Source organism: Eulemur rufifrons, chromosome 24, assembly GCF_041146395.1.
Source record: "Eulemur rufifrons isolate Redbay chromosome 24, OSU_ERuf_1, whole genome shotgun sequence".
Classification (NCBI taxonomy): Eukaryota; Metazoa; Chordata; class Mammalia; order Primates; family Lemuridae; genus Eulemur; species Eulemur rufifrons.
The window spans coordinates 19,822,086-19,839,199 of NC_091006.1; the positions used below are offsets into that span (position 1 = coordinate 19,822,086).

General features: G+C 44.5%; 1 protein-coding gene across 1 annotated transcript in view; it reads right to left on the reverse strand.

Annotated features, from left to right (window-relative positions):
* Positions 1–17,114, reverse strand: part of SHROOM3 (shroom family member 3) — a 257,573-nt gene that overhangs the window by 155,794 nt on the left and 84,665 nt on the right. The window contains exon 2 of the mRNA XM_069457735.1: positions 16,350–16,504. Coding sequence (XP_069313836.1) covers positions 16,350–16,504 — 155 coding nt within the window. The remainder of the gene's footprint in view (positions 1–16,349; positions 16,505–17,114) is intronic.

Here is a 17,114-nt window from a genome sequence, read left to right on the forward strand (position 1 = left end):
TTCATTGAAGTTCCTGGGCCACGACCACATTTTGAGAATCTATAGCCTGTAACCTAATCACGGTTAAGCCTAGAGGAGTCTAATCACCAAATTGTTCCCATAGTGCAAAGAAAATACCCCTCCTGCCTAAGACAAGGGGTTTGCAGTTATATAACAGAAGAAGGGCGGCACAGAGCAGAGAAAGAAATCAGGAGAAGGCCCAGCCCTCGCTCTCCAAGGGAATCATGGGAGGAGGGAGATGATGGTGGCAGGTCCAGTTGTGAGAACCAAGTTCTGGTTTCACCTCTGCCCAGGGAGGAGGGAGCCAGTGTGTGAGACAAGTGAGGGGAATGTCTGTGGCTCAGGGGAAAAGGAGGGAGTAAGAAACGGAAAGGCAAGTTTGGGTGGGAAACCAGGCAGGAGGCAGACATGGAGGAACAGTTCCTAGGGAGGAAAGATTTGAGGCAGATCAGGGCAGAGGGTGGGGGGAGAGTCTGGGGAATCAGAGAGAAGATGGGGACAGGCCAGGGGGCTTCGACAGGGTGCTGGTAACGACTGAGCAGAAAGACAAGTTGCAACGCCTTCGGAAGCTGAATTTGACCTGTGTAGAGTCCATCCCGAAATGGATATAAAGACTTCTGCCCTGTGACTAAGTACTAGTAAGCCTAGTACTTAAACTCAGCATCATTTATCAAGCTTCTACTATTTGGGATACAATTTTATTGAAACTCTCAAATATTCTCTTACAAAACAACGAATGCTCCAACATTTCAATATTAATATGGCATTTCGACCACTTATAAAATTACAGAATAAGCTACGCTTAGAAGCTGTTGGGTTTCCCTTTGCTTAGGCGGGGAGTGGAGAACGACGCTCCCGTACGCGTGTCTTGGTAAACAATAAAGCCCTCTGTCGCTTCTCCCTTCTTGCAGGGTTGCTGCCCCCATTTCTGTTTTTATTGGCTTGTGGACTTGCTCCTGTCAAATGGGTGAGACCTGACGGGGGAAGGTTAATTTATTTAGAGAATGTGAATCAACACTGCTGGGAAAACAAAAGGCCCCAGTGTGTGCCTTCTTTAAAGCAAAACAAACAAAGCATTGGCTGAGCCCCACCTGTGGTCGCCCCAGAGGCTGAAGAGCTCAGGCTGGTGCAGGGAGCAATCACAGGACACCAGCGCATCTGAGCACATACTGGTGTAAAAGTTGGGCTTCTGTGTCAGATAGACTGGAGTTCAAATCCACACTTCACAGATGCGCCCCCTTGGCAAGACAGCCCTCTCTAAGTCTGTTTCCTCATCTGTAAAATAGGGTAGTAATAATACCTGTTTCCAGGGTTGTGAGAATTAAATGACAGGCCGAAAATGCTTAAACACCCAAAGCTAACAATTTGAGAGCTTACTACAATTATGTATATAAAGATAGTAGGTTAATTTATAAATCAAAATGGATTCCTATAAGTAGTGTTCTAAATTTCATCCAATTTAATCCACTTCTTCAGAACTTACTAAGACTCCTGTGAACAAGAATGCCCGTTGGTCCAGTTTTTTGTTTTTGGGTTTTTTTTTTTGAGACAGAGTCTCACTCTGTTGCCGGTGCTAGAGTGCCATGGCGTCAGCCTAGCTCACAGCAACCTCAAACTCCTGGGCTAAAGCGATCCTCCTGCCTCAGCCTCCCAAGCAGCTGAGACTACAGGCATGTACCACCATGCCCAGCTAATTTTTTATATATATTTTTTTAGTTGTCCATATAATTTCTTTCTATTTTTAGTAGAGACAGGGTCTCGCTCTTGCTCAGGCTGGTCTTGAACTCCTGACCTCGAGTGATCATCCAGCCTTGGCCTCCCAGAGTGCTAGGATTACAGGCATGAGCCACCGCGCCCGGCCCATTGATCCAGTTCAATCACCTCAGTCAGGTACCCTATTCTTTTACCCCATTTCCCTAATTTTAGAATGATAATCCCAAGAAACTGTAATTATAATACCACTTATACTTATGCAGTCTGTACATTTAGGGGCTTGCACAGGGATGTATACGAATTATTACAAAGAAAGAAAAGACCTCTTACTGTGTCAAGGCTGTTCTGAAAACATCAAAGATAAGTCAGCCTTTTCTGAACACTTTATTGAAAGGTCCCTAAATTAAATTTGCAGCTGCAGCTAGATGATGCCTTGTAAGCCCGTAAATCTGTAAAGAAGAAATACAAGATAGATGAAACAAAAAACAAACACCGTGTGGGTCTTAAATTCCTGAACACGAGCTCATTTTTCTATTCATTCGTATCTCGTGGGGTGACTCGGAGTTTTTGACCTCTGCCCCTGACTTTGAGACAGTGATGGAAAGGTGCTGAGGACTTGCGAAGCAAAGGTTGAAAGGGCGCTGAATCCAAACACTGCTGGCTTCGGCAGGGACCGCTGAGCGTGCACCAGCTGCGGCTCCAGGCCGTGTGTTACCAAGGATTCCCCCAGACTGATGTGGGTCCTCACGCCTCATCAAGTCAGCGCTGTTGTTATGAAGGTGTCAGATGTGAACCTGTGTAAACAGAGTGACACAGAGGCCACTCCTGCTTAGTGATCTGTACCAGAAAGCTCTATTTTTAGAAACTGCTGCAGGCTGCTATGCCCTTGGAGGGAAGGCAGGCTGCAAACTATTGGTGTTTTTCTTTGTGGATTTTTTTTTTTTAACCTTTCTGTACATTTGGGTCATGATCTAAAATGTCTGTGAAAGAGTTCAGAGAAAATAAGACCCACCCACAAAGTTTCTTTGAGGTTGAAAGTGTGAATTTTGAACTTTACTTACATACACATCAAGGCCATGGAAAGCCATGATGCTGGAGACTTCCATTTCAAGAATAACCACTGATCCCATCCTTTTGTGTCTCATGTGGGCCAGTGAGACAGGAAAGATCCACTGGGTTGACCTCGCCCAGCCAGCGGCCCTGTCCACATCTCCTAGGGTTGTAGGCTGCAAGCTCTGGGGGATGTTGGAATCACTTGTCAAGTATGTTAAAAAGCAGGCTTCCCGCCAGGGAGTCTGATTCAGGAATAGATACAAGGGATTTGCATGTTACATAGGCATCACAGCTGACTTTGATGTAAGTTGTTTAAAATCCACACTTGGAGGAAAAAAAACTATTATAGGAAGAAGATAGGAAAACAGGGAAGATGCTTAAAAGTAGGAAGGGAGAATCATCAAATAAAACATGAACACCCCAAATTATCAGTTTCCTGCTGTCAGTGAGAAAGAAAAAGCCATAAAATTAAGGCAAAAAAAGAGCTCTGGCTTTTGGAGTTTTATATATTGATGTATTCCCCGAGAAAGCCGACTTGTTATCAGAAAATCAGACTTCTCCGGCTCATTCTGTGGTCCACTAGACCTGTGGCCCAAGGCTGCGTCCTCTCATTTCTAGGTGCTTCAACTTTCCTAAAGCAGGCAGCAGCATTTACCCAAAATGAACCCCCTTGGGATCAAGAGAGAAGCTTTGCCAGTGACCTCTCACCACATCCACAGTTATTAGGAAACAGCCTTTTCCTATCCCTTCTTTTTCCCCTGACAGAATTGATTTGTGCCTAATTTTGGTTTAACTCCCACCAGCAAGTGAAATATAAACCCCAATCCCCCTTGGATCTTGCTCCTTTATCCACATCTTTTGGGCTTTGGTGCCGTCAAACAGCCAGTAGGAGGCAAGAGCCACTTCTCTTAGTAAAGGACGGCAATGCCTTCGGTCAACGTGTGATTGCTGAGTACCGGAACTAGCACCTGCTCAGTAACTATCATTGAAAGTATTAATGAAATTAATGACATTTTTGATGAAAGTGCACCAAACCCAGGACGGATTTTTTTTCCTCTTTATGCACGTTGTCTTTATTGCCACGACCTCCATACGAAGTAGGGATGGCTGTCTTTACTTTGTAGATAAGAAAAGTGGGAGGTGCAGTCAGTTGACCAAGACTTCACAGGAGGGCTGCATGGCAAACCAAGTCTGGTGGGACGCAAAGCCAGTGTCCCTAACCACTGCACAGCACTGCCCCTGAGCGGTGGGGGTGGGGAAATTGGAACCAAATCCAAACCTCCAAGTAGCAAGGTGACTGCAAAGGCTACTTATTCCAGTGAGGCTTGGGGAACAGAGAAGATGGGGCCTTCATGGGAAGCAGCCCCACAGCCAGGCTCAAAGGACCCGCCCTCTGGCACGGATGGACTGTCTTCCTAAGAAGAGTCAAAGGGGCACAAGGGCGGAAGGGAATTAGGTGGATCTCGTTTCACAGAGGGGAAAAATACCTCCAAATAGGATCCTTCTTTGGTGGGGGAAACAGGTGAAAAATGAGGTCAGGAAAAAAAAAAAGTGAGGTCAATGTTGTGATAAGAGTATTTTTTTTTTTTTTTTTGAGGCAGAGTCCCACTCTGTCACCCTGGCTAGCATGCCGTGGCATCAGCCTCGCTCACAGCAACTTCAAACTCCTGGGCTCAAGCGATCCTCCTGCCTCAGCCTCCCAAGTAGCTGGGACTACAGGCATGTGCCACCATGCCCGGCTAAATTTTTCTGTATATATTTTTAGTTGTCCAGCTAATTTCTTTCTATTTTTAGTAGAGACGGGGTCTCGCTCTTGCTCAGGCTGGTCTCGAACTCCTGACCTTGAGCAATCCTCCCTCCTCGGCCTCCCAGAGTGCTAGGATTACAGGCATGAGCCACTGCCCCCAGCCAGTGAGCACATATTATGTGCCAGGAACCATTCCAAGCACTGGGATACCACACCAAACAAAATCCCTGCCATCAGAGAGCTGACCTTCTAGTGTGTGTGTGTGTATGTGTGTGAGAGAGAGAGAGAGAGAGAGAGAGAGAAAGAGGTGAGAAATAAAGACAGTGAGTGTTGGGGACACAGAGGAAGGGGACTGCAGTTTAATACTTGCTGTGCAGGGAAGGCTGACATTTGAGCAAATGCCTGAAGGAAGTGAGGCAGCAAGTCAAAGGATATAATTGATACAACTTTTAATGTAGTTTAAAAAAAAAACCGTCAGTAACATGTGACCACTAGGTTTAAAACAATGATCCTCTTTCATTGTTTGTTCCTTTAAGCTGTGAGGGGGAAGGATAAAAGGTTACAAAAATGTCTCCTGAGATGATTCCGTGCAAGATTGTTTTGGGTGTCCAGGGCTCGTGGGCCACCACTTATTTGCAATCAATAAATAACAATGGCTGAATCCTAAGAGACACTTTTCAAGAAACATTTGAAAGAATCCTTTAAAACTGCTCTTTAGAATCACAGTCTTCATGAAGACAACATAGCAACCCTCCTACATAAACAATAAACACACTAACCGAGCAACCATCCCCCCCAGCATAATTCTACACATCCCACCCGCTAACCAAACACAGTGTCAGACTAGAGTTTGACGGCAGAACAAGAAGGGAGTGGAAAAATTGCATTTTTCAAATGCGCTGACAAACCATACCAAGCAATCTGGCAGCTAGCGGACAGAGAACAAGACTAAGTAAGGCAGTTGAGTAAACATTTTAGCGACAGAGGCAAAGGCACAAAGAGGCTAGTCTTAGAGGTATAATTTTACCAAAGACTAACTAGGTTCTTCAAAGCTGCCACAAGCTACGACGCCCGCGGCAACAGAAGCCGGAGGAGACAGGTGGTAACAAATGCATATCTGAGGTAGCCACTTCAGTAAGCAACAGTCAAAGGAGAAAGAAGCCTACAGTTCTTCTCCAATCAGACAGAACCAGGGGTTTCTTTTTGCCTGTGGAAGGCTAAGAGCCTGCTTAGGGCTCTTTGTACCCCCAAAACCTATACTTTAGACTCTTCCTGAGGACCTTCATAGGACACTTGTGATCTTAGATCGATTACAGTTAAATAATACATAAAAACAGGGCAGGACCTTCAAAGATCTAATTTGCCATTAAGGACATGTGGGAGGGGTGGTTTTTAACAATGTTTTCCAGAAACCATTTCTCTGTCCCTCACTTCCAAGAAATGAGGGACTTACGCTAAGCCTATACAAAGTGTGAGTTTGAAAAATCAGGGACTGATGAAGTAAATGTATACAGTTGTCCCTTGGTATCCATGAGGATCAGTCCCAGGACCCTCCACAGATACCAAAATCCACAGATGCTCAAGTCCCTGATATAAATCGTGTAGTATCTGATATAACCGGTGCACACGCTCCCTTATGCTTTAAATCATCTCTAGATTACTCATCATATCTAATATAAAGTCAATGCTACATAAGTAGCTTTTATACTGTATTCTTTATGGAATAAAGACAAGGAAGAAAGTCTGTACAGTATATTTGCAACCATCCATTTTTTTCCCTCAAATATTTTGGATCCGTGGTTGGTTGAACCCACGGATGTGGAACCCACAGACACAGAGGGACAACTGTACTCCATAAGGACAGATCAATGCTCACATGCTTGTTCTACTCCAGTCCCTCTTGAAGCGGTCTTCATGTGGTATGTCCTGTTAGAGGGAGGACATTCCATGGCATCAAGCCATCTTTCACGTGGACACTACCCAGGAGCCACACAGTGACATGTCGAATGAACATGGCAACTGCAGTATGACGGGTATGGTTGTACCCGCCCCAAACTGCTGGACGGCCCCAACACCTGCTGGGAAAAATGAACTTACAGAGCAATGGCATGACAACGGCTTGGGTGACAAATGTTCACGAGGGAGGGCCACAACAAGTGTTGCCCGCCGACAACCCCCTTCCCTGCCACACCGACTATCAGCTGTAACATCACTTCTTTTCTTTTTTTTTTTTTAAGTGAGTTAAAAAAAAGTCCCACCTCCATATAGCAGTGATGAGAAACAACTCACAGAAATGCAAGACCAGGAGCCGCTGCTGGAGTGGCTCCCAGACAGTCTCGAACCCTCAGCAGCAGGAGTCTATTTTGTGTGCTTTAGTTTCCCGTCATTTACAAGGCTCTGGTCTACTTCCTGCTCCTCGATTCTCCTGCTGCCCCTTCCACTCTGCCTATCTCTCTTCTACCTTAGTTTCTACCTACTTGCTGTTTATCACTTCAACTCACAGCTTCAACCAGTGGTTCTCAAATTCTGCTGAACACTAGAATCACCGAAGGAGCTTTTTAAAATTTCCAGCACCAAGCTATATTCGGTATCAATTAAGTTGATCAATTAGATCAATCTCTGGAAGTGGGATCCAGGTGTCAGTTTGTTGCTTTTAAACTTCTACGTAATTCTAATATATACTCCAATTTAAGAAGGAGTAGCTTTAAGTCATTGTGTTTCAAGGATGCAGAATTCTATAAGATTGGTTCACATTTTAAATTGCAATCATCCAGATTTATTTGTGCTAGCAGATGCATCCACATTTAGAATTGGAAGAAAGAATTCCACCATAACTTCTGTGGGATCTCAGAACTCGGACCTCACCTTCCAAAGGCTCGGACAGATATTTGAGCGTCATTCCTTTAATGGTTGGGTATAGAGTGGTGACGCCTACTTTGAATACATTTTTCTGAAGAAAAGCCACATTAACCCAAGAATGAAATGAGGTCTTCTATCATCAAACCTCCTCCATTGGGAAACAATAGGGCATTCCTTTGTGTGTAGCTAGTGTCTGGTGTGTAGCCAGTGAGCATATGTAACGCATTGGATAAAAATAGCGGTTATCATTATGTGCTACAGGAAAAAAATGTCCCCTTTCTCATTACAGTAAAGGAGTCTTATTGCATACCTCTCAGGAAACCTAATAATATGTTACATGAATTTTCCATGGGAAGGAACAACTGGCTAGGAAATAAAATACTATACTTCGATATAGCGACATTCAAGCCTAGAACTCCAGGGAAGCCAAAAACTGCTCTAAGAATGGTCCCAGCAGTATTGAAATACCTCCTCAAAGCATACTGAGCAAATTCCCATGATACCAGCGCTCTTGGAAAAGTTCTTGGGGGTCAAAGGCCACTGCAGCTGCCTCCTTCTCCTCCTCTCAACCACTTGCTCAAGTGGAAAAAATGTTTAGAGGGTGGGTTACCACACTTCTCAGTTAGACTCGTTTCCCCGATGGGGAAGTCTAATCCTGAGTCCTAAAATGGGATGCAAATTGTACCGCAGTTTGGGATTTGTGCTCACGTCCCAGGTATTTGCCAACCCTTTGCCAAATTAAGAACGTCAAAGAACAGAAGAGCAGGACAAGTGAGATGGGAAGGTCATCGCAGGACCAGGGAGGCACTCGCAGCTGAGAGGCATCAGTCAAGACCTGGGACACTCCCAACACCGCGGTCACAGAGCTCTACTGCCCACCACACTGGCAGCCACTCCGGCTCCAGTGCGATCCTCTGGGGACACGTGGTGCGGACACTCTGCTTTCTCACACCTCCATACAGGACTTAACCATAGAACACAGCATCGGGCCCTTTTTTTTAAGTCTTGAAAGGCAGTTCCGCGAACGAATGTGGCACAAAAGTATTTCTCATTTGGCTTCTGTGTCTAGGTGAGGTGGAGGAGGCCACACTTGTGCACACAGGTGAGCACCTTGAACTTCAAGAACCATTTTGCAATTGCCTACAAAAAAAAAATCAGTGCACCTTTTCTCTGTGCCCTCAACTCCTGCTACCTGCCTGCTTGGTGGTTTTCTTTTGACATCATAATTTCCCCAGAGGCCGCATATCTACAGAACAGCACGCTTTCAGATCGCCCAGCCTGTGCCCCAGGTGCCTATATAACCTGAGCAGTTCATTCCTCCTGATGAGTGCTCGGGATGAAAATGCACCCGAGGCTGCAAAGACGCTTCCGTTTCTGGTGCTCAGCCTTCCACCAGTGAGCTTCAATGTGTTGCAGAATCAGAACTCTTTGAACTTGAGTTCTCTGGAGAATATGGTCTTTTTTCAAAATTTCCATTCTGAACTTGGGCCTGGTTGGTACTGTCCTTTCAAACTACATTTCCTCTTAGAAAAAAAGGTTATAATCAGAAGCTTGAAAAACCTGTATGGTTTTATGTGCACAAATGAGTCAAATTGGTGCCATTAAATAGAACCATCATGGCAGAATGGGAGTCAGGTAAATTTTCGTGATTGAGCCTGTATAATGGAAGCTGCTCAAGGAGCAATGATTGAATATTTTATTACAAGGAAGCATTTTCAGACACCCTATCTTATTTCACCCTTATAGCAACTCAGTGTGGAAGATATTATTACTGTTCTCCTCCATTTTAGGAATGCACTGGGTCTCAGAGGGAGTGGCTTGTGCCTGGGTACCACGGCCAGAACTGAGATTGGAGTCCACATGACAGAACGTCTTCCTCATGCTGTTTGCAGTTTCATGTCTGAGAACTGGTGCCTTTATGTTGCACAATCTGGCTTGCAGATTGTCAATTTACAAGAGAAAAAAAAGGATGCTTTTTATGTTCTAAAAAAGTTTCAATCCTCCCTTCCAACTTTGTTGCTTTAAAAATAGGGAATTCTGTTCAATTTGCTTTGAAAGCTTTTAATGAATTGTTTCTTTAAACTGCTTTAAAATAGTTAAAAAGAGACATCAGTGGTTAATCAGAGTAAGCTGCCTTTTCAGGAGATAGAGGTGGGCAAGCAGTGGGGAGGAAGTGGTGGCGGCAAACCAGTGTGAGGAGGGGGTAGTGATAATATTTCAAGAAATTATTTTCTTGTGTAAACCGTAACCATGAGATGGAAAAGGAAGTGATTTGCATAATCCTTTTTATTAGCAGTTAATAGAGTTAATTTTATGTCCATTAAGAGGCCTTAAAAAGCACTGTTCATTACAAGATACTTCTTTCCAAGATCATTGACTTGCAAGTCCTGAGCAAATTACAGTTTTGCAACTCAATCCAGAAATAAAAAGTCACAGAAATCTGACACGGAGGTAGCAAGTGTGTGAGCCAGCCATCCCATTCCATTCCAATAATGTCATCCCACCCGTTTATAAAAAGAGACTATTCTGCTAACCCTCAGAAATGTGGGAGCGTTAATTTAAGGGGAGTGTGGGCCCAAGGGTCTTGGTGAATTTAATTTCATCACCATTTTGGTTAGGAGGGAGGAAGCAGCTGCTAATGCAACACATAGTTTTATTTCCAGAGGCTGATGCAGAAACTCAAGTCAGCTGGGTATCGAAAGTGCAGTGCATTTCCTTTGAACTCCTCCAGGAAGTTCAAGGTCAGTGGGGAATTGCCTTTTCATTTAAAATGTTTTCCTAGATGAATTAAGAATAAGCTTATTTGGTTTTTATTGTTTTGGAGTTTTTTGTCTAGTTTTGTTTTTCTTTAAGAGACAGGGTCTCAGTCTGTCAGGCCGGAGTGTGTGGTGTGATCATAGTTCACTATAACCTTGAACTTCTGGGCTCAAGCCATCCTCTCACCTTAGCCTCCCGAGTAGCTAGGACTACACGTGTGTGCCACCACACCCGGCTAATCTTTTAAATTTTTTGTAGAGACAGGGTCTTGCTATGTTGCCCAGGCTGGTCTCAAATTCTTGGCCTCTAGCAATCCTCCCACCTTAGCCTGCCAAAGTGCTGAGAGTACAGGTGTGAGCTACTGGGCTTGGGCCTTTTTTTTTAGTATCAAAAATATTTCTAACAGGAGGCAGCCGTAGAGTGGAAAGCACTAGTTCATTGTTTCATTGCTTGTAGCACCGAGAGACCCCAAGACCTACATCCTCAAAGACCCAGATTCTCATTTTGGCCACTAGCATGTGGCCTTGGGCAGGTTTCTACCTGTCTCTGGATGCAGTTTCTTCATTTCTCCCCCAGGCAGAACCCATGAGCTGAAAGTCACAAGACCTAGATTCTCACTTTGGCCCCATTCTGCAGGGCAAATCAACAGCCTGGGGTTTACGTATTTTAGGCAGATGCTTATAGTTTTTTATTTATTCAACCTTCCTTTTTCCTCAATCTCTCTTCTCTCAGTAAAGTGTGATCTACTACTAGTATTACACACATATATTCAGTCAAATAAAAAATGAACATTCCTACCCACACATCAACTCAAACAATAAATTAATAGGAAGAGGAAAGGCTGTATCAAATTTGCACAGATGGTGCAGAGGTTTAGTAATAAGATTCTGCTTTGAAATGGGCTCACTTTTCTCCATCCTCTGGTCTGAATCAGGCATGTTCTCTCTTATGCCCAAAAAAGTCATTTTCCTACCACAGTCTTCCCATTAACTGGGCCCCCCGCCATTCCTATGCTATGTTCTAGACATTAAGGTGGAACTCCTCAAAGAGGTAATTTAATTAACAAATACGCAGTTTATTTGCAGTACATTCATGCTTTAATCACCATGCTAAATATTAATACTGTACCCACGTATTCTTATTTAATCCTCAACAGTCATGTGAGGCAAAAATCAGACAGTTGAAATGACTTGCCCAAGGCCACACAGCTAACACCTATGCCATCAGACCTCAGACCCAGGCAGTCTCAAATCTGACGGTGGTGGATACTGTCACCTCATATATCCTCTCACTTTTGCATGGCTTGCGTAGACCTCGTAAAAAAGGTACAAAACGTTGACCATGAAATATATCTAGAAGTTTGTTGGGGTTTTTTGCCAACTACAAACCATAACAATTTAAAAATTCACTGATGTCAAATTTGGGAGTAGTAGTATTTGGCAAAAATAGTAGCTTGATACAGAAGGCTGGGAGGTTGGAGAAAAGATCAGAATCGGTATTAAGGACTCCTTGGTTGTAATGCCATTCTGATGATCTGGTTCAGGACAGAAATCTGAGTCTGAACTCAGGGTAAAAATATGTGTTTAGATGAATACACAGCAATTTACCCCAACAATCTCTTCTGGAGGGAAAATGTAGCCTATTTTTTTAAATTTACATTTTTAGTTATCTAGGAACAGCAGTGAGCATTCTTTATACTAAAAGCACCTTGCACCACCACCCTCTTAGGGATGTTAAATTAAACCTGAAGACACTTTCCTTGGTCTGTTAGTTTCCATTCCTAAAAATTACCTGATCTTTGGGCAAGTATTTTACGTGTATCTGCCAAATAAAGTCTCTGTTGATTTCAGAGAGGATCTGTAGTATTGACTCTTAATTTGTGTCCACATCTGCTTTTCTAATTAACGTCCTTTGTACCATCCTTGCATTCCAAGATGTTTTCTTGCAACTGGGAGACATTTATTTTCCCTTTGGAGGGTTTTTTTCTTGACCCACTTCTTATTTTAACATTTCTTCTCCATTTATCCACTACTAGCTGTAACCTTTACTCTTCGTGTACCAAGCAGCAGGGACACACTCTGTCCTCGCAGTATCCACACCCTCCCCCACTCCCTCCTCCCAGAGAGGGCTAAAGTCTGCCTTCTTCATGGGTCAGCAGATCTTTGAAAGTCTTTGACCCACAACCGACTTGAGACTTTGCGTTTCTCTTGTCACTGTAGCCTTTTAAGAAGGTGTTTCTACTTCTGATTGTTTTTGGTCACTGGGTAAGATAACCCCCAAACTTATATAAACACCACGACTCTGTTCTGCATTCTTGGCATTTTTATGATGGATGTGGAAGGCTGACATGAGGCAGGGCCCTCACCCACCCAAAATCACTTTAAGAGAAAAAGAGGCAGATACAGCCAAGGCTGTTGATATATAAATTTTTACTACACAAATGATTTCTCCAGGAAACACACTCCACCCCGTTACATTTCCAGGAAGTCACCCCAACCTTTTTTTTTTTTTTTTAAAGGACAGAGATCACTTAGGAAAAAAGAAAGCGAACAAAGGAAATATCATAAGTTACTAGGTCATGAATAAATTGAAGGAAACAAAGTCTCAGGATGATGACGTGCGCCGAGGCATAAAGGTGAGACTTCTCGGGAAAGTGACAGCGCTAGTAAAGACAAAGTCAGATGAATGCAGAGCAGCAGGAAGCTCTGAAAGGTAGGGAGGAAAGTCGCCCACGTCCCCTGAGGCATGTTCATAACCCCTATCTGTAGCGGCATGTGAGAAGTAAAGACAGCCTCCTTTTCCTCAAACTCTGGAAGATCAACTATAAAAATCAACACATAATAGATGAGATAAGACATATTCAAAAGGCATCTTAGAGACAAAATATTTCCCACACCAGAAGCAGTTAGTGCAGGAACCGCTGGTAACCTTATCGATATCATTAGCGTAGCTAAAGAAAGAATGTGTCAGTCAGAAAGGGGATTTGGCATTGGTGAGAAGGGAAGTGGAGAGCAGCGCTTTGGCAGCAGGATTCCCTGGGGTCTGCAGGGGAAAGGGCCCTCACTCACAGATGCCGATGCAATGCGAGTGTCTGGCCACCTGGCAGCGAGCCCCTAATGGGGAGATGGGCCATCTGTCCGTCAGAGCGGATGCCAGCACACATGGCGCCCGCAGGTCCACAGTCTCCACTCTGCGTCTGAGAGCACCATGCAAACTCCTGACTATAATTAGGCTTTCTATTTAATTTTCTTACAGAGATAAAGTACTACGTGCTGATTTCCGGTCCATTTGGGATACTCGCCACTCTTAGTTCTCCTTTTCAAAACAAGCCATTCTGGTTTATATCCTTTAGTTTCTTGTGAGTTTGGATAAAGTGAATTAATGCTCCTAAATCCCATGAGTTCCAGGATAGACATGATCAGTTCTAGGCCTGTAAGGTTGGGGACCAGCCCTTAAATGGTGGTAAATGCACCAAGGAAATAAGAGGGAAGGCTTCTGGGTAACCAGGCAGCCGGCACGTTTGGTAATGTGGAAGTTCTCCTGAGTATGACCATGTGCCTCTTTCCAACCTAATCCAGAATCATAATTATCAAATATTGCACATCTACTGTGTACTTATGCTTAATTCATTAAATCTTCATAATGCCCGTTTGAGGTAGGAATGATTATTTCCATCCTACAGATGAGGAAATTGAGGCTCAGAGAGGCCCCAGGTCACATAATTTGCAAATAACGAGGCCAGATTTCAAGCCTAGGACTGTCTGTTTCCAAAGGTTCTACTAAAAGAAGTAATTCAAATTTCATGTCACCATCAGCTAGATGGCATAACCAGAAGCCAGCGTGACTCCTCTCCCTGGCAGGGACCAGAGCAGCCCCTTTCCAGAGGTCAGTCTGTCACCAGGGTCCTGTCAGAACACATCAGGAGTGTGAATTAACTATCAGTACTCAACAGATAAGCACCAGTGTTCTCAAGTGGGGCTTTAGGTTTCAATGCCAAGGTGAGTTCAAAACCTTCAACATTCTTTTGGACACGAGTAACAGGCCTAATGGTTCTGGGCCTTTCTACCCATCTGTTTGAAAAATCAGATACCATGTTTGAGATGATGCATTGCTTGACTCACATCTTGACCCACAAGGAATGAGCCTGTGCCGAGAGTTGGCCAATAACCATATAAATAATAGCAGCAGCATCTCTTGTTACCACTTTCCAATCACCTTGTAAAGTAGGTTGGGTTATTAAGGTATAATTGACAAATAAAAAAATTGTATATATTCAAAGTGCACAATGTAATGATGTGATATATGTACACATGGTGTAATATAATCAAATTAACCAACAGCTACCATTTTGTGTATGTGTAAGTATGCGTGTGGTGAGAACACTTCAGATCTACTTTCATAGCAAATTTTAGGTTAACAATACAGTATTATTAACTATAGTCACTATGCTGTATATTAGATCCCCAGAACTTAATCACCTTATAACTGAAAGTTTGTATCCTTTGACCACCATCTCCCCATTTCCCCCATGCCCCAGCCCCTTGCAACTACTGTTCTCTATGATTCATAAGTTTGACTTTTTAATACTCCAAGTATAAATGAAATCATACAGTATTTATCTTTCTGTGCCTGGCTTATTTCACTTAACATAATATCCTCCATTTTCATCCATGTTGTCCCAAATGGCAGGATTTTCTTCTTTTTTATGGCTGGATAATATTCCATTTTTTTGTATATGTGTGTGTGTGCATGTACATTCCCTATCTTCTTTATCCATTCATTCCTCCATGGACACTTAGGTTGTTTCCATATTTTGATGTAAGGTAGATATTTTAATCCTCATTTAAAGATGAGGAAACTGAATCTTTAATGAAGTTAAGTAATTTGCCCAAGGCCACATAGCTACCATGTGACTGCCCTGGAATTTGAACGCAGGTCTGAACTGACTCTGGTGCCTATGTTTTGAGCCACTCTATATCGCTGGACACCAGAGAAGCAACCAGGGTTGATGGCCCTGAAAAGAGACTGGACACAGCCCAGCACACTGAGGAGCGTCACTAGAGCCTGGAGTCACAGTGGAACCACACTCATGGCTATGTTTCTGTGGTTGGGAGGAGCTGCTGTCCCCCTGAGCAAGGGCTCACTCAGGACACATTTGAGAAACAAATGAATGCAAGAGGAAAGAGTCTCCGAAGAGACCACCCATGGCATGATGGAAGACCAGCTTACTTGCTACAACTTGAAATTGGTGGGGCTTGACTGATAACTCTTAAAGTCCCAGTCAACTCAGATTCTCAAATACTGTAACATTACTTACCATTCGACGCAGCTGAAACATGACTAATAAAGAAATATCCAAATGCACAAAATGTGGGGGCCTAGGGCTTAGTAGGTCAAGCTACTGGTGCTCAAGGGGCACGACAATGAAGTAGGACCAGGCGATCTAGACTCTGCTCTGGCTTTTCAACGTATCAGCTCTGCTACCTTCAGTAACTTACTTAACCACTTGCCTATAAAGTGGGGATAATGACAAGTATCTCATGGGGTTCTCCTGCAGATGAAATGAGCTAACACATGTAAAACACCCCAAGCAATGCTTGGTTTATAATAGGAATCAAAAAAAAATTCAATTCCCTTCCTTTCCATAAATAATTTCCTCCACCAAGAGTTGGTTCCTGGGCGTGCAAAGCTTCTTACACGAAGGCATTAAAACCAATCACAACACAAACCTTTTCCAACATAAGAACCACCAACCACTATTGAGACCAAAAAACAAAAGAGGGACTTCCCTTTTTTTGAAGGTGCTGTGGTGTAGGGGTGGCTTGGGGAATGCTTCCTAAAGCTCCCAGCCAATTGCTTTCTCTAGCCCCAGGAGACAAAGCTTCTGAGAGTGCTGACCATGTCTGGAATGAATGTCACTTTTCCTCAAGCCCAGAAATTTAGGAAGTACAGTGAGGCCCATTCCTGACCAGCCAGTACCTACTGGGAAAGTGAGTGTTTCAAAAGACCAGCAGTGTCTGAAATGTCTTTACCCCACCTCCTCACATTCCACAGGATGGGCAAGAAAAAAGGAAAAGAAAGAAAAAAAAAAAAGGCACAAGGAACCACACGTGGAGGTTTAAAGACAAGCTACCAACTTCGAGCTCTCTTCCCGGAGGTGGGGCAGGGCCGGGAGGGAGGTGGGTGAGGCGGTGGGAGGGACGGTCCGGCCGCCACCTACCTGCGCACCACCAGCCGCAGGGTCCTGTAGGATCCTTTCACCAGGGAAACCGCCTCCCTTCTGGAGCTGCTCAGCGCGACCTCATTGATGTGCACGACCTCGTCCCCAGCCCGCAGTTTGGAGCTCCCCGAGTCTGCTTTGCCCCCTTCTTCGATCTGCTCGGAGAGATGAGAGGGCCACCAGTGAGCTCGCGCCGGCCTGGGGTCGGTGTGGCTGTCCCCGCGGCCTGGACGCCTGCAGAGCCGGACAGACCGGGCGGGCCCCGCCCCGCCGCAGCCGGGAGAGCTGCAGGAAGGGCCGACGGGCTCCCGCCCCGCACCCGCCCCGCACCCGCCCCGCACCCTGCGGTCCACGGCGGGCTCACAGACAGCCCAAGGGATGGATGAGCTCGGGTCTCCAGCCACAGGCCACCGTCCCACGGCGCTCGCGACATCGCCCACCCCCTAACATCTTCAACTCCGCAAGTCCACTCAGAGCAACTGTTTTATTCCTTCAGAAGTCGAGCTCTTCTTACCTTATTTTTTGATCTACAATTGCCATTCATTGGATAAAGTGCTACGTTCAGACAATGGAATATTAGCACTAAAAGGGAATGAGCTCTCAAACCCTGGAACATGGAGGAAACTTAAATGCACATTACAAAGTGAAAGAAGCCAGTCTGAAAAGGCTACGTCCTGCACGATTCCAAGTTCTGGAACAGGCAAAACCGTGGAGACAGTAAAAAGATCAGCGGTTGCCCGAGTTTGGAGGGGAGTGAGGGAGGAA